Source organism: Tympanuchus pallidicinctus, unplaced genomic scaffold (genome assembly GCF_026119805.1).
Source record: "Tympanuchus pallidicinctus isolate F22 unplaced genomic scaffold, pur_lepc_1.0 scaffold3, whole genome shotgun sequence".
Lineage (NCBI taxonomy): Eukaryota > Metazoa > Chordata > Aves > Galliformes > Phasianidae > Tympanuchus > Tympanuchus pallidicinctus.
The window spans coordinates 45811933-45837348 of NW_026294747.1; the positions used below are offsets into that span (position 1 = coordinate 45811933).

Below are 25416 nucleotides of genomic sequence, written 5' to 3' on the forward strand. Positions count from 1 at the left end.
GTCTGAGTGGGTTTTGAATGTCTCCAGAGAAGTCCACAACCTCTCTGGGCAGCTTGTTCCAGTGTTCTGCCACCATCAAAGTAAAGAAATTCTTTCTCATGTTCAGATGGAATATCTTGTGTTCCAGTTTGTGCCCACTGCCTCTAGTCCCGTTGCTGCACACCATGGAAAAGAGCCTGGCTCCATCTAGTTGACATCCATCCTTCTGGGTAAGTGTTGGTAAGGTCTTATCTCAGTCTTCTCTAGACATATGTGGTAGCATCTTCCACTATTTCTGAGCAGTCTTTTTAGTGCAGTAAGATTTGACAGCATTCAGAATGGCTCAGATCCTTAAATTTCTTCAGGATCCCTAGTCTAGATTTGTATTATTCATAATTTAGCCTAAGCTTTCAAAAGAATCATCTGTTTACTCTTATGCTGAACATACTGTGTAATGATAGCTTTTGGTTTAAGCAGTATGCACTAAGATTGTGCCACGTGGAGATGGTGGTCTGTCCTTTTATTTTCTGCCTCATCCCGTGTTCCTTGTTGGGAATGCCTCTAAGCATTGTTATGTGCCTGTTTCCAGCTACACAGCTTGGCAGACCAGGTGTGGGAGTGCATGAATTTGTAGCCAAAGAACAGCAGGTGACAAGCAAGTCAGCCCCACTACGTAAATCAGCACTTGGTGATTAGACTCAGACGCAAGAAATGGGGACAAGTTGGGAAAACGGAGCAGATCCACACTGGTCCGATGTGCGCACTGGGTCACGGATGATTCCCTCTCGTCCAACCCCTCTGTTACAGAGGACCAGAGAGATGGCTGCCAAGGGCTACTCCGCGCTGCTGTGCAACTGTCCCACACTGGCTTCTGTCCACACTGGCACCGCCGCGCGGCATCAGCCTGACAGAGCCATTCTCCCGCCTTGTCTCAGCTTGAAACTCTTGACAAAAATGCCAGTCTCAGAGCCGCGAGCCCAGCAATCTCACAGACTGCACCTCCCAGCATGCCCCGCGCCCCAGGAGGGGCGGGCCGGGCGAGCGGCAGCATCCAATGGGAGCGAGCGATACTGGGACGTGAGCGCCGGGGCGGGCGGGCCGCTGGAGAACCGCGAGCAGTGCGGGAATTTCGGACGGCGCGGGAGGAGCGGGAGCTGGGCCCGGGGCGCGGCGGAGGTACTGGGAGCGGCGGCTGCTTCTGGGGATGCTGCGTTTTCTTCTTCCTTTTACTTTCTTTCTTTCTTTTTTTTTTTTTTTCTTTTTCTTTTTTTTTTTTTTTTAGGCTCTGAGATCTGCTGCGCCTTCCCGCTTCGCTTTCGGCCTTGCCTTGCGTCCTCCGCCGTTCTGGCAGGCTGCGGCCGGGCTCTCCAGGGAGAGTTCCTTCTCCGGGGAGTTCGCGCGGTGCTGATCCTTCGCCATTCCTCCCGGGGCAGCCTGCCCGGGCCGACAGGGCGAGGTGAGCGGAGGCTTCCAGCTCCGCAGCTTCCCTGTGGCCTGTGCTGCTTCCACTTTTGGCGGCAGGGCCTAAATGGCTTTCTTTCACGTTTGTTTTTTAGTGCAGAGGTGAGAGAGGAGTAAAAGTGTCACCGGCAGCTCCATCACCCGCAGGAAGATCCCTGTGTGACCGACGCACAAAACGCTGCCGTGGCTGCGAAGCAGTCCTGAATTTTGCCTTTTAGTAAGCATAGGAGAGCCGCTTCGAAAGTAATGCCTCCTATTTTATTACGTTGGTCTCTGACGTCAGAATGTCGGTGGCATGGCAGCAGTGGTTGAACCTTCCCACCAACGTGCCATTCCATTTTATAGACGTGTGACAAACGGCAGCAGGGGGCGGTCTGACAAAATAAGGTGTGTGAATGGAGCAAAGGTGTGTCACTGAATCCTTCCACGCGGAAAAAGTGGCACCCTCTAACATTCACTGATGTTTGCTGAAACCAAACAGTGGGTAAGAGCACAGCAAGGCGGTGGGTAGTGCGTTTCAGCAGTGGGTCACCTCCACTGGTGCAAATTGTTGGCAGCGTGACATGCAGGCTCTTGTTCATTGCTGGCGAAAATGCGTAGCTCATGGTAATGACTATGTTGAGAAGCAGGCTTTTGGAGCTGAGCTTCTGCTCTTTTGACTGAGTGGTATGGTGCTCTTTGTGTCTGAAGTTTCTGAGGAAATAAATAGGAGGCGTTACTTTCAGAGTTATCTAGGTAGTATTCCTCTTATATACAAACCTCCAAGTCACTGTTCGTCAGTTTTAGGATCAGGGTAGTTGTGCAACAACTGGACCAAGCTGGTTCTGGCAGTGGTTGTGGTTTTCATTCCCTGTGTCTTGCCCTTTGCATTTCTTTTTGAGATGCAATAGCAGACGTGTCTAACTTGTCTTCGGTTTTCAGCTTGTGCTTTAGGTTTTTTTAATTTAATTTTATTTTTTTATTATTTCATGGTGATACGTAGTCCTTTTGTATCAATAACAATAATATAAAAACTTCCTGTGTGAGATTTCCTGTAGTTATTGCTGTGTCAAAAGACTGGCGCCCTCTTTGTAGGGATAAATTATCTCCTTAGTTCTCAAGGATGATCCCACAGTTATGTTGTCTGTTTTCTTTTTCGCAGGCAGACGTAGATGTCTTGCCGTGACTGATGAACATTATTAATAAACACGCACGTTAAAGGTGTTGCTGGAATTGCCTGTTCATGAACTGGAGCACAGGTCACCAGCATGCCTTCATACTATTGGGAGTGAAAATGGGCCCTGTTGAGATCAACAACAATAAAAAAGACAATTTCTAGAGAGTAAAAGGAAGATCATGAAGAAACTGGTCTGAATTGCCACACAGCAGAAGTACATCCTTCAAAATAAATCTGATTTACGTTAATTACAAAGTTTGATTGTGAATGGACGCTGACACAAATCGAGAAGTGGCTGTTCATGTTTCTTCTAAGAGTTTAATTATATCTAGAATTGCAGCTGCTGCAGACAGCATTTATAAAGATAACAGTACTAATAGCACTACTGGTGCAAAATTGTCTGTGTATCTCAGGCACAGGTTTTTTTTTTTTTTTTTTTTTTTTCTCTTTCCAAGATGCTTCTTTAGGGAGAAGAAGAAATAGTTTGTGTATTACTGAGAATGTTTCAGTGAGAACTTAGGCAAATAGACTTTTGCTGTTTACATTTGTTGGAAGTCAGGTCTTTGTCTAGAACATAGAGTAACCACATAAAATGCTGCAATTTACAGTCATGTACCTTGTTCTTATCGGATAACTTAGCTAAGTGGGATCCTATCTATCTGATGCTTGTCTAATAGTGTAGTACTTGGCATCTATGGCAACCTTTTCAGGGAATTCAGATAGTAGCAGACACAAATGAACTGAGCTTCACAATGCCTGTTAAATAGAAAATATTTCCATTTACTGATGGGGAAGAGTAATTGAGATGCAGGAAAGGTAAAGGTAATTTTTTAAAATGTAATTTTAAAGATAATTCTAGGGAAGAGTAGATGACTCTATTCCAGCTGTTCAAAGTACAGGTAGGCAGTTCTACATTAGGTTTGCAGGTTTATAAGTTTCCTGACAAACACCTCATATTTGCTGTTTTGGGAAGAACATGTAGAATGGCAGAATTTGTACTACAATTTCAGAATCTGATTTTTGTTTTTATTTTTGCTATCAGTTTTGTTTTTGTTTTCTACTTCAGTGTGGAAAGATTTTGCAGCCTGAAGGTCTTTCAGCTTTCAATCAGTGGAGTGTCTTTGAGTTGATCTATCCAAATAAATGTGTGGTCATTGCTTAAATATTTCAATGGATAACAGCTTTTTTTTTTTTCTTTTTTTTTTTTTTTTTTTTGTAAAAGAGAGCTTGCATAGTCTTGTGGATGCTGCCATTGAAAGTGATCAGTGTTTGGCACCTCTGGCCTACTGATAGTTTGACCAACTTGTAAGTAGGCACACTGCCATCCTAACAGATGGATATGAATATAGACAGCCAAGAAACCATGTATGTGTATCTACTGTACTTGTTAAGGACAGAGATCCCAGCTGGGGATGCTCAAACTTATGTCCATTTTCAATTTTTGTTTTTATGGGTAAAGGGAAGTCATTGTTAATTTTTTTTTTTTTTTTTTAACTAAATACCTTCAGGCTTTTAATTATTGACTGCATTGAATGATGACAATAACCAAAAAGAGAAATGCCAGCTCCTTCCTTAACACTTTTGTGGACCTATTTCAAGTAAACTTAATTCTCTTCAAAGGGAATCCACTATCGACAGAATCACTGTGAAAGTCAAGGATACTAAATGTATCAGTACTTTAGTTTGACTGGTTTGCTGGCTTTATTGAAGAAGATGCTGTGAATTTTGCTTTTACTGTACAGTGGTCTGTCCAGCATTCAGGCACCCTAATTCCATCTATCCAAGTCTCTCTAGAATTATTTGCAGTAACTCTGAGGTCATGTTGCAGTCTTTCCACTCCTCTTTATGTCCTCTTCATATCTCTCAAATTGTTATCTTGAGACCTATTTTCTCACTTGATATGGCGTTTTTTGTATCCTCTAGAATATGATAGTGATCAGAATCTTCATGTGTATCTGAGTCCATTGGGTAACTGCTAATTCCTGCAGTTTTTTTCCTTACCTGTGTTAGTTCAAGAGTTCCAAACTTTTCTTATTTTCCCCTTACCTCTTTTAATGGCTTCAGTCAGTGCTTTCTGATAATTTTCCTTCCTGATTTGGATGTCCTGAGAAGCTGCTTGCCTTGTAGGCCAGTATTAATACATTGCCATTCCTACCTCTGTTTCTTCTGGTGCTTGGACTGCATCACTTCCCCATTTTCCTGGTCTTAATTGAATTTGCATTTGATGCTTGGAAGTCTCATTTTTCTTCTGTAGAATAGCTGGAGGATCTTCCTCTAAGACAGTATGGTATATATCCCATTGAAAATGGAGAAGAAAAAAAAAAAAGACAAGAGGATAGGGGTGAAATTATGAGCAAAGTTAGTTCTAAATTTTAAGTGTTGAACGTCAAAGTTGTTTCTTGACTATGGGGAAAAATGTTACTGTATTTAAATAAATGGAAATGTGGAAAAGTGATGCTGATTAAAACATCCTATGATGAGGAATCAAGTGCAGTGTAGGTATCAGTAGACACCAGTCTGTTCCTGTGGTGTGGGTGTTCCACAATACTGCTTTGTTGCAGTTACTTGTTTCATCCATGTAGATATTCAGGAGTGGCTCTCAGGTTAAAAAGGACCCTGAAGAAGCAATACATTTCTTTCGCCTAGAATCATTTGCCTTTTCACTTTGTTCCTATGTTGAATGGCTACAGTATCTGCAGATTTAGGCAGCATTTCTGGAAATACAAGAGCTAATCTTGTATTCAACATGGCTTGGACTATTCTCTTTGGATGTTGTGTGGTGGACATTATTTGGGGAAGGAAAATTCCTGAAGGTATAAATAATTGAGAAAAGGTCCTTTTAGAGGGTGGAATGCTTTCAGAACAGCTGCTACAGTTATGTGATTTTTTTTATTATTATTATTTGGAAAATTGAAAGAAGATCTTTAGGACTGCAAGAAAAAAGTCCAATAGAACTAAAAGAAGAAAACTGATGTTAAGAAATGCATCTGGGTTAGGGTTGTTGTATTGATTACCTAAACTAATAAGGAAAATTAATTACATAGTCTTTTCTATCCAAAAGTTTCCTGAATTGTGTATTAATATTCCTTCCTGCTTTCGAGCAGAACAAAATGAAAGTCCCAACAGTCAGAACTACACCTTTTATGAAATAACTGGGGCTGTTAGCATACCTTTCATCTTCATCAGGTAGTGGGAAAGGTCATGTCTTTGTAAAAACAAATTAAAGTACTTTCAAGTAATTTGAGCTTGTGTGCACCTTACCTTGGTGCGCCCATGCATTCAGCACATTTTTTTTACTGACTCAAAAGCTGGCTTTGTGAAAGAGCCCAAACATGCATTTACTCATAGTGAGGTCTGTTTTGCCCTGTTGGTTCCGATGAGCTGTTACGTTACTTCTAGAAATGCTGCTTGTCTGGAACCTGAGGTTGGAAAGTTGCAGCAACGTTAATTTTACATCTGTAGTCTCCAGACATGTAGTTAGGTGTAGCTTTTTGGTGATCTATTAAGTTCTGTCCTGTGAATAAGTAGATGCCCTCCTGTTGCTTGCAGTTATGTAGCAGAATAAAATAATTAACAATTTGAATTTTTTTCTGATATTTTCATTCAGATAGAAGGAATCTCTGAGAAATGTAAATGTTCCTGGTTTGCTTGCTGTGGTGTAAATATTAATACCTGTCCCTATTATTACTGAAAACTTGGACTATTTGACATTTCTTTGCTAAGCAAATTAAACTCCTGGAAAACTGATGAGCTTTGTTTCATTAGTTTACTTTTTTCTAAGTTCAGAATGAAAATCAGTTGTGATCAATTTAGTATAACAGATTCTGAAGTTTTCCTACTGTGTGTTATACAAAATCTTTTAATAGTTTTCTCATGTGAAATTTTTGCTTTCAGGTGTTTTTTTTTTTTCTGAAGCCTGGAAAAATTTGCCGGTTTTGTTTAGAATTCATGCAAATGAAAATACTTACTGTATTTCTTGTAAAGTATCTTCGTGGCAACAAATTAAACAATCTATGTAGAAAGCTATCAGAAGTGAAAGCAAGCATAAAGCACTGTCACGCAAAATAACATGAAAATAATTCTTGTCAGCACGTAATCCTTGCTTTTGTCTATTTTTCTTTCCCTTCATCCCTATTCCCCCTCTGCAGTGAAGATGCCATATATTAAGAAGACAGCTGGAAAAAAGGCCCCTGCAAAAAGGAAACTTGCTGAAGTATTTGCTCTGGGGGAGGTTCTAACGGACACATCAAGGAAAGAATGGAAATTAGGTGTTCCTATAGGGCAAGGAGGCTTTGGACGCCTGTACCTTGGTAAGTCTGTTGACCTTTGGTATTAAAGTGAGATGTTTATGCTTGTTCAAAACAAGGAATAACTGTCCCTAAGTTAGAAACCCAGAGAATCTTCAACTTACATTTTTGGCTAGAACCATGGCTTAGTTCACGTTCTTGGAAAAAACTGACAGGAGTGGGGAAATGGTCATTGTAAACACTGAGTTTTAAGAGATTCCAGTGGTAATTATTTTTTCTTTTTTCTTTTCCTTTAGTTGTGAAAAGATAGTTGAATATTTGTTTTAAGTAAAGTTTTGGTCAGTCTGGAAGAAGGGATACTTATGTGAGTGTACTTATCTCGTGGACCAAAACCTCCGAAGCATGTTCTGTGAAGGCTACTGATAGCAATTTGGCCGTTTTTGACTTCTGCGTTGATACTGACTTCTTCACTGCATTCTAACCTTCTGATGCGAGTCATGTACTCGCATGACATACTTTGTCATGTGCTCAATGTTCAGAACAGATTGTAGTGTTGGATCTTACTGTTTAAAGCATCAGAACACCCTGTTTTACAGTGTTGTTTATTGAATTCAGTGTAAACTTTTGAGTGTTCCGTAATTGGTATATCTGTGTTTTGAACAAATGAGTAGAATTCTCAAGGATAACTCAGAGAATCAAAAAACCTTGTTTTGCTCTTAGTCATTTTCTGAACAATTGTGAAGGGATAAAATATAAGGTGATTCACAGAATCACAGAATGGCCAGGGTTGGAAGGAACCTCAAGGATCATGAGTCTCCAACCCCCCTGCCACATGCAGGGCCACCAACCTCCCCATTTAATGCTAGACCAGACTGCCCAGGGCCCCATCCAATCTGGCCTTGAACACCTCCATGGACAGCAGTGTGCTCTTGCAGCTCGGAAAGCAAATGGTATCCTGGGCTCCATCAGATGAGGGGTGGCCAGCAGGGACAGGGAGGTGATTGTCCCTCTCTATTCTGTTCTTGTGAGGCCCCACCTGGAGTACTGTGTCCAGGTCTGGAGCCCTCAGTACAAGAAAGACAGGGATCTGTTGGAGAGGGTTCAGAGGAGAGCCAAAAAGGTGATTAGGGGACTGGAGCACCTCCCCTACAAAGATAGGCTGAGGGAGCTGGGCTTGTTCAGCTTGGGGAAAAGAAGGCTGCGGGGTGACCTCATTGCAGCCTTTCAGTACCTAAAGGGAGCCTACAAACAAGAGGGGAATCAACTGTTTGAAAGGGTTGATAACAGCAGGACAAGGGGAAATGGTTTTAAATTGAGGGAGGGAAGATTTAGGTTGGATTTCAGGGGGAAGTTCTTTACGAGAGAGTGGTGAGGTGTTGAAACAGGTTGCCCAGAAAGGTTGTGGATGCCCCATCCCTAGAGACTTTCAAGGCCAGATTGGATGAGGCCCTGGGCAGCCTTGTCTAGCATTAAAAGGGGTGGATAGTGGTCCTGCATGTGGCAGGGGGGTTGGAGATTTCATGATCCTTGAGGTCCCTTCCAACCCGGGCCATTCTGTGATTCTTTCTCCTTTTGTGACAGCTATCAACAGCTTTGTGCCCACAGTCACTTTTGGAAAGGTACCATGACAAAAAAGTAGAGACAAGGTTTTTTTTAATGTTTATGCTCTTGACTCTGTGTTCATCACAGTCCTAGAAAGTGAAGGAAGTGCTATTGACTGGGAAAAAGTTTTTAAATAATAGATGAAGAAAGCCTTTATTTAGTAAACTGCCATTTCTCAAATAGAAGGGAGTATGGACCATGTCCATACAAAGTAGTCTTGCCATATATAGTAGTTCATTTGCCCAAGTCTAAGGTACTGATACATGCTTATGTCAGTACTTAATTGCTCAGTCATTTCTTCCTGCATAGCAAATAAGTACATGTTTTGTGACAGCTTCCTCTCATATTACTAATATACTTTCTTTTTAACAGCTGATGTTAATTCTTCAAAGTCGGTTGGCAGTGATGCACCTTATGTTGTGAAAGTGGTAAGAGAACATTTGAATCTTTACTTCACAAATTGAAAATGCTTCAAATAACATGTAATTTAAAACATCTTCTCACTAAAAATAATACAGTTTCACAGTGTATTGTTGAAATGTGCGTTGTTTAAGTCTAAACCAGAACTGTGGTGATACAGAGGAATTCTGAGATACAGAATTCTTGTGTATAGGAGCTGAACAGTGGAACATCAACAGAGTTGAAGAGTTCATGAAATGGGTCAGATTCTGTTTTGTTTGCTGCTTATTGTAAATAGCCCAAATAAAAAAAAAAATAATTAAAAAAACCTGAAATCTGGATAGCTTTTGGACAATTTCTGTGATTCAACAGTGAGTCTGTGTGAACTGTTGCTCACTGGATGTTGGTAAGCTGACAGATGGCTTGGGAGTGGAAACAGCAAAACGTTGATTCCCAGTGTCCCCACAGATATAAAGTTGTTTAAACATCTTATGATAAAACACATACGTATTCTATTTTCTAGTGAATTAAAATGTATGGAGGCATGATTTTTTTAACCTAGCAGTTAGAAGAAACAGTAGTGTTGGCTGGTAGCTCATATTTTAGTCCTCTGAAGTAAATCTGCAGGTCCTTTTTATTAGATAAAATAGTCTTTTGTTTTAATATTAAGGTAACAAACTTAAGTTAAACTTAAGGTTTAACTTGATTTAACTATAATGCTGTTTTTCCTACAGTAAATATGTAAATTTTTTTTTCCTTGAATTTTGCTGGATTATTTTGTATAGATCCTGCTGTTATAAAATAATATTGTAAAATCAATGTAAAAAGAAAAGAAAGGAATGTGGAAATGGTCATAATGAATGGTCTGGATCTGCTGTCTTGGTAGTTTTTGGCCCTATGATGAGAGTAGGCATCAGAAAACTCTACAAGAACTTCTCTGTGAAAAGTTTGTGTTTCAGCACAGTTCAGAAGTGTGGCAGTTTCATCTGAAATACTTTACTGTGATAGCTTGCCACTTATGCAAAGATGTTATATTCCTAACTTTTTCCCCTCAGAATTAAAATATGGGGCTAATTAAAAATAGTTACATTTCAGTTGTTATTTGCCTTTAATCTTGATATTAATATAAGTTGTCTACACAGAAATTGTAGGGTACTTTGACAGCACAAGACACAGTTGGTGGTGACTCTTTCTGAAATGTTGCCTCTTATTTAAAGGAAAAAAAAAAAACAAACTCTGCATACAGTGCAAGTGTCAAACTACAGTGCATTCAGTGTCCCAAGGAGGGCTACAAATATGGTGAAAGGTCTAGAGGATCTATGAGGAGCAGCTGAGGGCCTTTGCTGTGTTCAGCCCAGAGCAGAGGAGCTGAGGGGAGGTCTCATGGTGGCCTACAGCCCAGAGCAGGGAGCAAAGAGGCAGCGCTGAGCTCTGCTCTGTGTGACAGTGATGTGGAGCTGCATCAAGGCAGGGCTTGGTATAGGTTAGGGAAAGGTGGTTCCCAAAAGGGTGGTTGGGCACTGGAAGCTCTTGGGCTGTTGTATGGTGGTGTCCTACCTTCTACCACTGTCAAAGCAAGGAGCATCCATTCTGCCTATTCTGCTCCAAGGAGCAGACGCTCAAGTTATCATCAGCATTTTGCATCTGAGGGGCAGTGGCTCCAAACACCAGGCTCATGCTGAGCTTCGACAGTTGAAACTGATGAAGTAGAGAACCAGTTTGACTTGCTTGTAAAATCATCGGAGATATGTTATTTTATGTTGTGCATCATTTCTGACACCTTCTTTCCCCAAGGTTCATCTGCTTTTCTTCCTTCTACTTTGGGCTTTGACAATAAGAAGAGTTATGAAAACTTTTGCTTTGATTTTATGCTGGATACACTTTGTTGCAGCCATTTGTAAATATCCCCATTTCTAATCTCCCTATTGACCACTTGCTTTTAATTTGCGTTTTATAATTTTGTGTTGATGGCAATAAAGAGTAGCCCAGTTTTGTACTGCCCTCACAAATGACCCATGACGTATTATGCCTCTACAGTGTAGTATTACATGACTATGGAAAAGGGTCTATTTTCTAATGCCTGGCTGATTCCTAGTTGATCCAAAGCGGAGTGGTTAACAGCTTTGAACAATTATTAGTGTTTAGCAAAATATGTGCTTCTGTAATAATGTTCTTCAAATTAAGCTATTAAAGTTGGATGGAAATTGGCTTAGTCTTTGACATATCCTCATAGTATTGATGTCTGAGCAGTACAAAATGAATTATAGCTTTTATTTAAAAAGAAATGCTTTTTAAACATGTGGACCTTTCAGATGTCATTGTTCAGGAGTGGATGCAGAGTTTAATAATGCTCAATTAAATTGCTGACTTACAGAGATCGGAATTCTTAAAATACTACCTGAAGAAACTTGTTGAGTTTTGACTTGTTCTCTGTAATCTCTTCCATTATATCTTTTCTAATTAGAACTTAATTTCAGTTTTACAAGTGGTGTGTTTAGAGTGATTGTGGGCATAAGTTGTAGAAATTTGTGTTTAAAGTCTTTCTGATCTTAGTGTGTTGTAAGATAAGTAGTATGGAGACAGTGGATATAATCATGTGGTCCTTTTTAATACGTTTGCTTGTCTTAATATAGAACTAATGATGTTATAGGGAACAGCATAATAGTCAACATAAATGTCTCTTTTATGGTTAAATAATTTCCTCAAGTATGACAAGATTCCATACTTTCAGCATTTATTCTGACTAGAGAATTTTTTTTCAGCAGACATGAGATTTGATAATTTATTTAAAGATAACTGTTTTAAGAATTGTTAACACCTACAGTTTTTCCCTGAATTTTATTAACGATAGCATTCTTCGAACATAGATAAATCAAATCAAAAACATATGTAGACTTTATGTTCTCATTTAGAGTACTAATGGAAGATGCTATGTGGAAACAAGTGAATAGGTCAGGTAACATTCATCCAATATAACCAAAATAAAAGAATTCAAATGTTAAACCCTTCTCCATGATGTATAAACTACTTATAATTGATATGTATCCATAGTAGATAAGTTGAAGCAGTTATGCATGCTCCAAAGTTTCTGTGCATATATCAATAGATTGTATTGTTTTGGTTTTTTTTCTGGTTCATGGCTCAGGTCTAAAGCTTGGTTGCACAAGAAGGGGTCGGAAAATGGTTGTCTTGGTTCTGCTGTTTGTCAGAGCAATGTGTAGCAGAAAGTGAGGTGAAGATAGGCTTTTTAACCATGTCCAGGTCTAGGACTTGTGCCTAAGCTTTATATTTGGTCTCATTGTGACTGGTTTTCTTACTCTACCCGTAAACCAATAAATCAGATGCACGTTGAAGGCCTTGTTCATCAGCGTGTTTGATCTCTTTGCATTACATTCTAAATGTTAGACAGCAGTAAACCTTTAGTCGCTGTGGTGTAGTCTGACATTTAACAGTTTTCTGGATTGCTGCGTCTACATTTAAAAATTACACTCTTAACCATTTGAGATCAGTGTTGTATATCTTGAAAAGTTTGTTTGTCATACGATTGTAGACTTTCTGTTTGTCATTGCTGGTAATCACATAATTTGGGTTGTTTTTTTTTTTTTAATGTTTGATGTTTCAAAATGGATGTTTTCACTGTGAAGGAATGAGTTTGGGCATAGGAGTAACCAGACTAACATAACTTGCTGAAGCTTATCTCAGAATCAGTCACTTAAGTTGAAGAGTTGAAGTCATTTTTCCTCTTTTTCTTCACTAACTTTTGAAAATGTACAGTTAAGGTACTTAGATACCTGCAGTTCTTGAAGTATTTCAAAGCTTTGGTGTTTTCAGACCAGTTTCGCACTTGCACTTCACATGTAATATTTAGCTACTATAGCCTGTCCAAAGAAGATTAAACTGAAATTCATTGCATAAGGGTCTACCTTGCATTTAAGCTAAAATCAAAATAAGTGTAGATCTTCAGTTAGAGAGAACTCATGAAATCTTACGTGACTTTTACCTTGATCACCTAAGGTACAAAAGGCACAAAATACCTCATGTTCAGCAAGAATTTAACTTTTGTTGAGGTTTTTCTTTCCAGTCATTTCAGGTGTTATTTAAGCTCAGTAAAAATTATTGCAGCTGTGGCAATCTGACTTTAATTTGGGAAATCTGAGATAATAAATGTTGCTTAATGTCTTTTCCTAAACTGTTACTGCCAATTACTGGTAATATTTCTATATGTTTCAGTTGTTATTTTTTTATTCTTCCTTGTTATAGGAAAGAATTTTGATACCTTTACTGTTAAGTAATTTGTAATAGAAATAACTTTCTAGAGCCAATCTTACTTTATTAAAAAAATCATTCTATTGAATTCAATATTAATATGCTTTTAGAGGGTGAAGATAGTGGGTTTTTTTTTTTTGTTTTTTTTTTTTCTTTTCCTAGCTCTTAGTGCTAATGCCTAATAATTACAGCAGTTTTTAACTAATTTTAAATTGTCTTAAAGGAACCCAGCCAGAATGGACCTCTTTTTACTGAGTTAAAGTTCTACATGCGAGCTGCTAAGCCAGATGAAAGTAAGCAGTCTATTAAAATGTTTTTAATGAACAACAAGCACTTAGGGAAATGGACTGTACAGGAGTAATGTTGATCTTTAAAACAATCCTTTTAGATAATTTTCAAAATTATTTTTAAATGATTAAAAACACATAGGCATGCAATTTCCAGGCATATAGTAAATGCATATAGTAGAACTAGAGGGTCTGGTAATGCATTCTTTATAATGGTATCAATGGCATTGTCTAAATTGAAACCTTAGTTGTATCTCTGTCCCTATAAATGATGCATCGTTCATTTTCCAGTACAACTGGCACAGTAGTTTCCATAAAATAAGCAGCTCACATGTATACAGAAACTGTAAGTGATGAGTACCCTCCTTCTGTGTAAACTCTTCTGATGCAAATTCATGAACTTACTTTTATTTGTATTTTCAGTTCAGAAGTGGACTAAGTCCCATAAACTGAAATATTTAGGTGTGCCAAGATATTGGGGTTCTGGCTTGCATGAAAAAAGTGGAAACAGGTGACTATATCTTTTGTTGGCGTATACGAGGATTTATTTTATCAACACCCACCATCTGTTTTAACCTGATTTGGTTTAAGATGTATTTTTCACTTATCTTAGTATTATTCACTTCCAAAATAAAAATTCATGACAGGGTATGTGTAAGGAATGGATGAATAGATACACAAATGAATGAGAAACAGTATAGAGTATATCTTAGTTTTCATTTGTCTCAAATATTGCTGGAAACAGTAAGGCTACATATATGTGTATGTGAATTAGAAGCTGTTCATATGTGAATTAAAATAAAATTTTATTTTGTATATCCATGATTATTATGACTAAAATTCTTCAGGAATAGTTTTTAGCATTCTTTCTCACAACGAGTATTTATTATTTGGTATTGAATGATCTGCCTCTTTATAAAACCTGGCTTCCTAGTGAGCTTTCCTTTTATTGCTATGCCATGAAGTTTTACTAGTTCTCTGGCAGTATGTTAGATTTTATCTTATGTAAAAATTACTGAATTTTGGAAGACAAAAGTAAATATAATAATGTCTTTTTAGAGCAAATTTTTGATTATATTCACAGTTGAGTATGTAAAGCTCTTTTGTGACTGTGAGCTCTTACATTAACCACTTTGGCTGTAGTGAGTAATGTCAGTGCATCTTTGGCAAAAGAGACTTATTTTTTGTGGTAGGCCAAAAGAAAGGTGGTAATAGATTCTAAGAAACTAACTTCTTGAAGTAACAATGTTAAATCACTTGGTTGTTTAGAAAGCAAAAAAAAAAAATTGTTTCTGTAAGTACTTGGTGCTTGGTTTTACCTATGGTGAATTGCGATATTTTCCTGTCTGAGTATGGTATCGTGTAACCAGCTGGGCATAAGAACAGACACTGTTCTTTTAAATGGGCAGACGTGATTAGCTCATGCAGAAAAGCTAGTAGTATATATCACTGTATAAAAGAAATAAAAAGATGTATTTCCTGTAAATGTGCTTTCTTTGAACTTGCAGCTTATCTTCTGAGATGCTTTCATTCAGTCATTTGTACAATTAACACATAGATAAAATGCTTTACAAAGATCAACTTATTAACTTTGCTGTTTTTTTTCCTTGCACTTAGCTATCGGTTTATGATAATGGATCGTTTTGGAAGAGATCTTCAGAAGGTGTATGAAGAGAACGCAAAGCGATTTGCTCATAAAACTGTACTTCAGTTAGGCTTGAGAATAGTAAGTTAAAATTTCTTTTTATTTTTAACAATCTGGCTTCCTTGTGTAGCTCTTTCAGTTAAATCACATTTTTGTGCTGAGTACAGGTCCTCTGCTGGGTGGAGCTGGGTACTGCATTTATATTACTTTTTGTTTTGTTAGCTTGATATCCTGGAATACATCCATGAGCATGAATATGTGCATGGAGACATCAAGGCCTCAAACCTTCTTCAGAGTTACAAGAACCCTAGTCAGGTATTTCTGATGCATTTTATTCCTCATGTTTTAAACCTTCTGTTTGACAACACGTGGAAGTGCTTTGAACCGGTGAAATCTAGCAGAAGCTCATTTTTAAGAATGTATGTAGTAACATTATTTCTGCTTGACATTTATACCTAGTTAATATTCTACGATTTTTTAATGCAGTTTGCTAGACAGTTATCAAATTGACTATTTGCCCTAAATAATAATCTAGAGAAGCTCTCAAGACTAAAAAAAAAAAATTTGACTCTCAAATAGGTATTTGCAGGTGGAAGCTTAAAATTATATAGCACACCAGTAAATTATGTTTGCCTGTCTGCATTGTTACTTTGTTCCTTTGTTCAAGAAATCCATCAGATAAGTGTTCTGTTAGTTGGAAAAATTGGTCTTTAAAGTGTCGATTGTTCCACTTGATTTACAGAAATCTCATTTTCCTGCATTTGTAACTTTCTTCACTATTCAAAAAATGTGTATTAGAATTTCAGAGTTGAGTGTTTCTTGCCCAAATTTTAACTCAGGTAATAAATAAAATGATATCAGTTCTCCTAAAGTCACTGATGTCAGTGAGGGATAATGTGAGAGGTATATAGTAGTCAGTATTGTTTAAATAGGGTCAACTTACTTAAAAGGAGGTAGGACAGTAAGTGAGAGAGGCAGAATAACTTTGAACACTGAGATTTGGTAGAGTTTTTTTGTTTGTTTGAAATGAAATGAAACTTGTTGGTTATAACTGACTGTTTTGCTGTCATTGGCAAGAAATGCTCTTCAGATCAAACTTCAATAGGAAAAAAAGAACTTGGCATTGTTTAAAATCACATGTAGTGATCTCAACAAAATGAGGATCACTTAAATGAACAAAGAGATAATTCTTCAGTCTTTTTAAGAACTGAGAATAGTTGGGATTTAATTTATTATTTTTATATTTTTGTATTTATAATTCTTTAACCTTAGAATTCTTTGTGGAAATTACTAGGTGTATTTGGTGGATTATGGGCTTGCCTACCGCTACTGTCCTGAAGGAGTTCACAAAGCATATAAGGAAGATCCTAAAAGGTGTCATGACGGCACTATTGAGTACACCAGTATAGATGCACACAAGGGTGTGGGTAAGGATATAAAACTTTCTTCTCAGTGATAAACGCTTGTGCATCCTTTTAAAAAGAAATACTTAAGATTTTGCTGCATTGCTTTTAAATGACCAGGTTTCTGGAGCTATTAAAAATTCTCTGTGGGCTATATGAACATACTCCTTTTGCTAAGCTTATTGACATTTGCTTTGAAGGTAGTTTTCTGTAGTTTTAAAAGCAGCTTTCTTAAACAGATTCCCTTAATTTATGAGGTCAGTTAAGATATTTAGTGTACTGCTTTTTAACAACTAGGAAGAAATGGAATAGTGGTTATGAGATCTTGATAGACAAACCGTTCCTGTTTTCAGGAGAAAAATCCTTTATGAGTGTGAGCATTGTTCCTTCGTATTTGATAGAGATGCACAGTATTCTTCACAGATTAATTTTTAGATGATGTTTTAACAAAGCTCTTTTATTATGGATATTAATAATTGTGCCTATAGTCACTGAAAATCAGAAGACAAGAATTTAAAAAATGTTGACTATTGAAACATTTGTGTGAATATATCTTGTTTATTTCTAGTGGATATCAGTTTTATTTTCTTCATTCTTATTTTTTAATTAGCATCAAAATATGTCTTGCAAAAATGTCAGATTTTGAAAATTACCTCAAGTCGTTTTGTCCATGTTCAGTTTCAAGCACAGAACAGTTAATCCTGAATTGCTTATTTATCCTTTTAAAGTGTAATTTATATCCAGTATATGAGGTGTTTTTGTTTTGATGAGACTTAAGAATCCAGTATCTTTTTGTTCTATATTTGGTTTTCAGGCCGCTTAAAGTATTTCAGCACTATTATAGAGAGGGAAGTAAAAACTGTTTTGAACAGAAAGTCAGTCACTTCAGTAGCTTGTTCAATTTTTTTCCACAATCTGAGTACTTAAAAAGCTTCCCAAATTGGGATAACTGCAGCATGTCATATCCTTCAGTAGAAAAAGGAGGTTGATAAAGGACTTGAAAATGAATCCTTCCAGATGCAGAAGCAGTGTTTTTTTTTTTTTTTTTTCCTTTCTTACTTTTGCACACTTAAAATAAATAACAGATTCAGTAGCATTACACTGTTAGCAGTGGCTTTCTATTGTCTTAATGCATATACGAATTTTAACTCATTCAACTCTGCATGATTTTTCATTTCTTTTTTAGCTACCTTTACAGATTACAGATCTTTTTTAATCTATGTGTATCTATTTAGCGCCATCGAGACGTGGGGATCTGGAGATCTTAGGTTACTGTATGGTTCATTGGCTTAGTGGCCATCTACCATGGGAGGATAATTTGAAAGATCCAAATTTTGTCAGAGACTCAAAGATCAGGTGAGAAACTGCTTCCCCCCTTCTCCCCCCCTTTTTGAAATAGAAATCAAAATATTTTAGTGTAGAAATGTTTTGTGCTTTTGGAATATTCCCTTTTGCTCAGTGTGCTGTTTTGTATATGCCTCAACTTCTTTTTGTTGCATACAATGCATCCTTGATTTATAGTAAAATTTTATTTGTACTGTTATGCTGTTTATTCGAACTGTTATGCTGTTGTATTTTGCAAGCAAGATGCTTACTTATCCCCCAGTACTGTTGCTTTAGAAGACAACCATGGTAATAGCATAAAGCACTCTTATCAGTATGCAGGTGACCATTAATTATGCTTTAGAAAAAGAGAACTGAAGCATGATGTATGAATAGCCTTAACAGCATCATACATTGAAGTCAGTGGCAGAAATGAGACCTAAAAATGGATCTTTGACATCTTTGAGCATCACTCCAGTTACAGGACTACTAAGTGGTGGTGTTTTTTTGGTTTTTTTTTTTGCCTTTCTCCCTCACTCTTTTTAATAGTTTTTCACTTTCCCCACTAATCTTCCACTCAAACTTCTCATATAAAGAAGGTTGACCCAGCACAGCAGTTTCTGTCCTATAAAGAAGTATTTGTTACTTGGCTTTCTTCCCCAATTTTCACACTTTTTCTTCCATCAATGTTAGCGATGTTTATTTTTGTCTTCCTCTGCAGTTCTGCCCCCCTTTTCATTATTGCTTTGGCCCAGAATCTGCTCGAATAATGTAGCTAGAGAAATAGTCCTCCAGCAAGAAGAAATAAAGGCACTGGTATGTGAGATTTTGAAGTGGAACAGTGCTTTTATAGCAGTCTTCTACTTGCTGACTTTTGTAAGAATTGAAACTGGTGAACAAAAACTGGCCATATTTCTGGCAGCCTTTGTGGCACTCTTTAGGTTCTCAAGCCTGCACTCCTGAAAACGGCTATACTAAGTCAGGCCAAAGATTTATCTAGTAGTGTTTCCCGTCTCTGACAGTGGAGCATCATAAAGAGTGTCAGTACGCTGTAAGTTTTGAAACTTGAAAGAAATAATAGTTTTGAATAATTTCTTTTTTCAGATGTAGAGATAACATTTCAGAGTTGATGGACAAATGCTTTCCTGGGAAAAATAAACCAGGTAAGAGGAGCTATTTTAAATTACAGAGCTTAATTTTTTTCTAAAATGTTTTGTAATAAAGTCATAATGAGTTTATAAAAGCAACTTCAAGTAAGCAGCATAACTAATGCATGTGTAACTTCTCATACTTCATGGTAGAAATACAGAAACATACAGAAATTAACCAGAAGTACTATTTCTCTAGATGAAATAAGGAAATATATGGAAAAGGTGAAGCAACTGAGCTATGAGGAGAAACCTGTGTATCCACATTTCCGAGAAATACTTCTGCAAGGACTCAAGTCCATTGGGCAAAAAGATGATGGAGTACTTGAATTTGGCTTGTCAGAAAACGGAGACGTGCAAACGAACCCTGTACAAAAGGTTTTTGTTTTCTTAAGAATTTGACAATTTTTAATGCATCTTATGAGCTAAATGGAAAACTAGTTATATTGGAAGTAGATGTCATTACTGCATCAAGTAGGAAATAAGAGAGTAGTGAAATGTTTATTCGAGTTATACTCATTTCCCTGACTTAACTACACTAATTGTTGTGAAAAATTAATCCAGAATGATGTTTGTAGGTGTACTTTCATATTAGATAGTGGACAAGGATAACTTCTGCTATACCAGGTTGCCCTGATCTTGAACACCTCTTCTCTGTTAAATCTATTCCAGTGCCTCGTAGTAAATCTACTCTCTTTGAGTTTAAAATCATTACTGATATCACTGCATGCCATTCTAAAAAGTTTCTCCGTTATTCTCATAAGCCCCCTTAAGTATGAGGGCTGCTCTGAAAGTAATGCCTCCTATGTTATTGTGTTGGCCCATGACATTAGGGGTGGATGTTGGTGGTTTGACGGTAGAGGTTGAACTTTCCCACCAGTATTCCGTTACATTTTGTTGCCATGTGACAGATGGCAGCAGAGGGGCAGTCTGACATAATGGCATTTGTCATGGAAGCGCGTATGAAGCAACGGTGCATAATTGAATTCCTTCATGCGGAAAAAATTGCACCTATTGACATTCATCAACGCTTGCTGAACGTTTATGGAGACCAAACAGTGGACGTGAACACAGTGAGGCGGTGGGTGGTGAGTTTCAGCAGTGGTGACAATGACCTGAAAGACAAGCCACGTTCCGGACGGCCATGCACAGCTGTCACACCAAGAAATGAACAGTGTCTCAATCAGCTCATCCACTCAAATCTGTGGATTACAGCCAGAGAACTCTGTACGGAGCTGAATATTGGCTTCAGTGCATTGGCAACGATGGTATGTAGCTGAGAACTTGCTCTATCAAATAGTGTTAATTGTGCTCTCTGTATTTTTGTAGTTTCAGTGGAAATAAATAGGAGGCATTACTTTCAGAACAAGCTGTTTAAAGGCTGCATTAAGGTCTCTCTGCAGCCTTCTTCAGGCTAAAAAAAAAAAAAAATAAAAAAATCAAAGCTCTTTCACATCTGTTCATAGGAATAGGAGATGTGCTCCAGACTTCTAGTCATCGTCCTAGCCCTCCTCTGGGCCTGCTCCACAGCTCTGCATTCTTTTTGAGATGGAGGCCCAAGAGCTGAATGTATTGTTCCAAGTGGGGTCAAAAAATGGCAGAGGGTGAGAATCACTTCCCTTGACCTGCCACACCTTCTGTTTTTCTTTTTTTTTTTTTTTTTTTTTTGGTTGTAGCCCAGGATACATGTGGCTTTCCAGCTTGCAGATGTGTGCTGTTAGTCAGTTTTTCTTCCACTGGAACCCCCAAGTCCTTTTCCTCAAGGCTGCTCTCAGTTTATTCATCACTCAGTCTGTACTCATGGCTAGGATTACTCTGACCAGGATGCAGCACTGTGTGCACTTGTTGAAGTTCATGATAGTAGATTCCTTTCCAATTGCTTACATATTGAAGTCACAATGATGTAATGTTATTTATGAACCCAAATTATAACGGTAGCTTGGTAGTATTTTGTTTCTCGCGTTTAAGAAGCCTTCAAGCTCCAGACATGGACTTAAATTTGAATGCAGTGTAAAAGCTTTTTAGAATACAACTTGCATAAGATATAAAATGATTTTTAATAACAATAAAAAAAGGGCAAGCAGTTGAATAATAAATATCCTCTACTTCAAACTGATAATAAATACCCTCTATTTCAAACTGTATTTATTACCTAACTACATATTTTAAAAAGTGGAGAGTTCATTGGTTTCTTTAGCATGAACCAGCGAGTTGAGAATTAAGAGAGCTGCTGTGAAAGTAATGCCTCCTATTTTATTATATTGGCCCATGACTCCAGAGGGAGATGGTGGTGGTATGGTAGTACAGGTTGAACCTTCCCACCAGTATTCCATTACATTTTGTTGTTGCCATGTGACAGATGGCAGCAGAGTGGCAGTCTGACAAAATGGAGTCTGACGTTGAAGTATGAAGCAAAAGTGTGGAATTGAATTCCTTCATGCAGAAAAGTGGAATCCATTGACATTCACTGATACTTGCTGAACATTTCTGGAGACCAAACTGTGAGAGCTCTGAGAGCAATGAGGCAGTGGCTGGTGATTTCAACAGTGGTGGCAGTGACATGGAAGCCAAGCTGCGTTCTGGATGGCTATGCAGCTTTTACACCATGATATGAAGAGCATCTCAATCAGCTCATCTACACGAATCAGCTAATGTTGGTGACGATGTTGAAAAATAGTGCTTTGTAGCCAAGAATTTGCTCTATCAAGTAGTGTTATTGTGCTCTGTGCACCTGTAGTTTCCATGAAAATAAATAGGAGGCATTACCTTTGGAGCGACCTAAATACAAAATTTCTGCCCGTTTACTGTTGTGATTGGGGAAGAAAATGTTGTTGGTTCTTGGTTTTCTAAGGATGTATCTCCATATTTTCTTTCTTCGTTTTTGCCCAGTGAACTGCTCAGTTTCCTCTGGCTGAACTTCTGTGGCTTTGGTCTCATTTTCTGTGGAATTAAGTGTAAACATTTGTCCAAAAGAAGAATTTATTAGCATAAATTCTTTTTTGTTTGTGGATCAACATGACTTGAATGTTTTGGAAAAGCAAGCAAACAAAAAAAAAAAAAACAAACCTGTTTAATGGTTGACTGGGTTATTTGCTGAATAAGTTGGCTTGCTGCAGAGCCAACATCTGTGACCTTTAATATCCTTGTCAAGCAGAGATGGCTGGTGAACGTTTCCATTGGAATAAAACTACCCAAGTCTTATTTCTGTAACCAATATCAGTCAAGACCAAAGTGTATAGTAATAGTTCTCCATGGGTTCTTTTGTGCTAGCATTGGTTAGTTTTTACACTTGGACCTCTTTCTGTACTTTCCCCCACTCCCCACCTTTCCCTCACAAAAAAAATCTGTGCTAGTTGACAGAGATCTGAACTACAGAATTGCTGAACAATTAGGTAGACAGAGGGAAAAAGGAAGAACATAATATACTAATTAAAAATATTTGGTTTTTTAACAGTGACAAGAAGCTTAGCTTGATGACTTTTTGAAAGATGAGCACTCTCTGTGATCCAAACTGTTAGAAGCTACTTTCTGTAAAGATAATTTACCATTGATTAGTAGCATCTTGCCTCAGAAAACCAGTATCTTTCACCACATTCTGAATTTCTTTTGGCGTGATTGAAGTCTAATTTGGAAAAGAAAAATGGGAGTCTGGCTTCCACTTTTGAAAAGATGTTGACCTGTATAACATGGAGTGTTTGTGACGTTTTGGCTGTACCGATCATTCAGTTCTGCTAAGTCTTCAAATACCTACTCTTCAATTCCTTTAGGGCAATCTACTGTAATGCTGTCTTGAGTGTCATTTGGTGTTCTGAAACTTTGGTATTTCCTAACTAGATGAGAATTTCTAGCTTCAGTCTAATTGTTAGGATGTAGGATTCTCTTGTGTATTCAGGTTATGTAAGTAATTGAGCCATGATGTGCATTGTTCATTGCATATAAGCGTGGAATCTCTTTCTTCAGCACTGGTATCTGGCTAAAATGCACAGATGCCTGCTATGTTAAAGGTTAACATTTTGTTTTCAGTATCATGACTAATGACTCAAGTTTTCCCAGATGCTTAAGTAAATGAAACACAGTCCACAGTTCTGCTGGTGGATTTTTTTTTTTTTTTTTTTTTTTTTCATTTCTTTAAAATACATGCATGTTGGTTTGATTGTGTGGTATTTTGTGATAGTTCTGGCTGAAAGAAAACTTGCAATCCTTTGTATTGAACAAAATATCTGGAACTCTATACTAAATTATTCAGGGCAGGGACTGCATGTTACTTTTGTTTGGTACCGAAGAGTTGCTGGGAAATACTGGGAACCAACTGGGAAATGTGGTTTTTAATTTAATGATGGGCCTCAGATACACAGGTGTAGCTATTGTTAGATGAATGCAGCCTGATTTCTATTACTATGTAATTCACCTGCATCGAGATTAAGAAACCATTTTTATTAAATAAGCTTGGAAACAAGATAAATGTATTTTGCTTTTGTGTGGCATATATTGGATATCCGTTTTTCTGATGAGCATTTAAAATGTTTTCTAGTACAATTGCGAGGAATGTATTATCTCTCACATAAAAGCAGTGCAGCACTGAAATAGTCTTCCTTAATTTTGGTCAGAATGAACAAAAGTGTCTGTGTTTATTCCTGCCTAATGCATCACAAATCTGCTGACATGCTAACCTTGGAGTCTTGGCTGGCGGTAATCAGGCCTGTGCACCGGCAGGAAAGATGTACCTAATGCACTCCATCAGTGCAGTTTGCATATGGAAGTTCTCACAGGGGAGCTGCCCTGTGCCAGCTGAGGGTTACCTGCCCACTGCAGTTATTGTATGTAATTATCGAACCAATCTGTTCAGCCCAGCAGGGTTTAGATGGTAATCATGAAGCAACACTTTGGAAAGGAAAGATGTAATGCACTCTCCCCTTCTCTCAGGAGCCACGTGAAGTTGTAACCACTTAAGAAGCTGTATTAGTAAAGCTATAGTCTTACACAGTTTGGGGGGAAAAAATAAGTAAACTCTTTTAGTGTTCCTCAACTGTTGTTAAATCTCTGCTACAAATATAGGGCAGCTAATCCTTTGCAGAAATGATACAGGTTTTGAATGAAATATTTTTGTAACTACCTTATGAATAGTTTGCTAAAATAAGATTAATTGTACTACACAGATAATAAGGTTACTATCAATTTAGGGATTTTAAGATAAGGTACGTTGAGTAGAGTTGTACTTCTCTTCGGAATAGAACTTATCATTGCTATTAGGTAAAAATAATAACATACTGTTAGCAGGCGTTATCAACTTTTAAGCTGTGCAAAGCAAGCTTTCAGAAGCCAGAATCCAGATAAACTTGAATTTAGTGATGTATAATTGCTTAAGGAAAAGCCATTAACATAAACTTGGGGTAAAATGTTTTTCTGGGTTCTTCGAGATGCTTTTTCAGATGAATCCATTTGTAACCATTTAGCCAATGTAAATAAAATAGATGTTTATCATAAAACCTTACTTTTCCATACATGAAAATTCCAACTGATGTGATTTGTAAACAGGAGAACTGAACTTTTAAACTGTTTGTTGCTTAGTACTGGTATTCTTACATTGATAAATGAATAGGTGTCCTCTACAACTGATAGCTTGAACTATAGGAGGAAATGATGGTTAAAATTGTAGAATATCTTGTGAGGATAATGCGTCTTATACTTTCTGAGTTCAATTGCCACTTCATTTACAGAAAAAAAGAAAGGCAGCAGCTGCAGCCAATGAGAGCAGTGAAGCAGAAATGGAAGATGCAGGAAGTCCAGAAAAAAAGAAACGTACTTCTTCCAGTAAGTCAAAAAATCATTCTAGTACTCTAAAAATAAAGCGATTGTAATAGACTCTACCTCAAAACAAATCTCCATATTTAAAAAAATAATTGATGAAGGTGTATGGCAGAATGGAAAAATAAAACATTTCAGAAGCAGTGATATCGTTAAGTTATGGAATTACTCCAGTGTATTTACTCAATGTGGTACAAAGTACAAGTAATTAAGCTAGTGTTGTTCCAGAAGGTGACACTGCTCTGTTCATTTTCAGCTGTTCACATTATGGAACAGCAATCATTAAAATCTCTGATTATTTCTCTTACTTGAATGCCTTTTGAATTGTTGATCTCAATTTATTAAGAACTTTCTAGTCTGTCAGAGGCTGAAATAATGTTAATTAGCTAGATTATACTTTCTTTGAAGGAAATAGTAATTTGACATGATGCTGACTTTAATTGTTTGCTTTAACATTTTATTGAAGGCCTTGAAACAATTTTTTAGTTTAAATTCTGTTGACTACTTGCTACTTATGATTTGGTGCATGTGAGCAGAACATACACTTTTGAAGTGTGGTAGTATATGTTGACTTTAAACTCCCCTGTGATTGTGGATTGAGATTTTCATAGATTGAAATGAAAAAAGGCTTCAGAAATTGCAATCCAAATCTCATCAACTATATAAGTGCTAAGATTTTTCAGACTAATTGAAGT

The 25416-nt window shown here is 37.5% G+C and overlaps 1 protein-coding gene across 4 annotated transcripts in view; it reads left to right on the forward strand.

Moving 5' to 3' along the window:
* Positions 1-1070: 1070 nt before the first annotated feature.
* VRK1 (VRK serine/threonine kinase 1) overlaps positions 1071-25416 on the forward strand; it is a 32175-nt gene continuing 7829 nt past the window's right edge. The window contains exons 1-12 of one of the 4 annotated variants that reach the window (XM_052693366.1): positions 1071-1155; positions 6745-6906; positions 8818-8873; positions 13334-13403; positions 13821-13908; positions 15015-15123; positions 15265-15357; positions 16337-16469; positions 17681-17801; positions 18873-18931; positions 19116-19294; positions 24634-24727. In XM_052693366.1, coding sequence (XP_052549326.1) covers positions 6750-6906; positions 8818-8873; positions 13334-13403; positions 13821-13908; positions 15015-15123; positions 15265-15357; positions 16337-16469; positions 17681-17801; positions 18873-18931; positions 19116-19294; positions 24634-24727 — 1159 coding nt within the window. In that variant the 5' untranslated portion in view covers positions 1071-1155; positions 6745-6749. Of the gene's footprint in view, positions 1156-1265; positions 1436-6744; positions 6907-8817; positions 8874-13333; positions 13404-13820; positions 13909-15014; positions 15124-15264; positions 15358-16336; positions 16470-17680; positions 17802-18872; positions 18932-19115; positions 19295-19827; positions 20365-24633; positions 24728-25416 lie in introns of those variants that run through there. The other 3 variants (XM_052693367.1, XM_052693364.1, XM_052693365.1) reach the window with 3 other exon arrangements.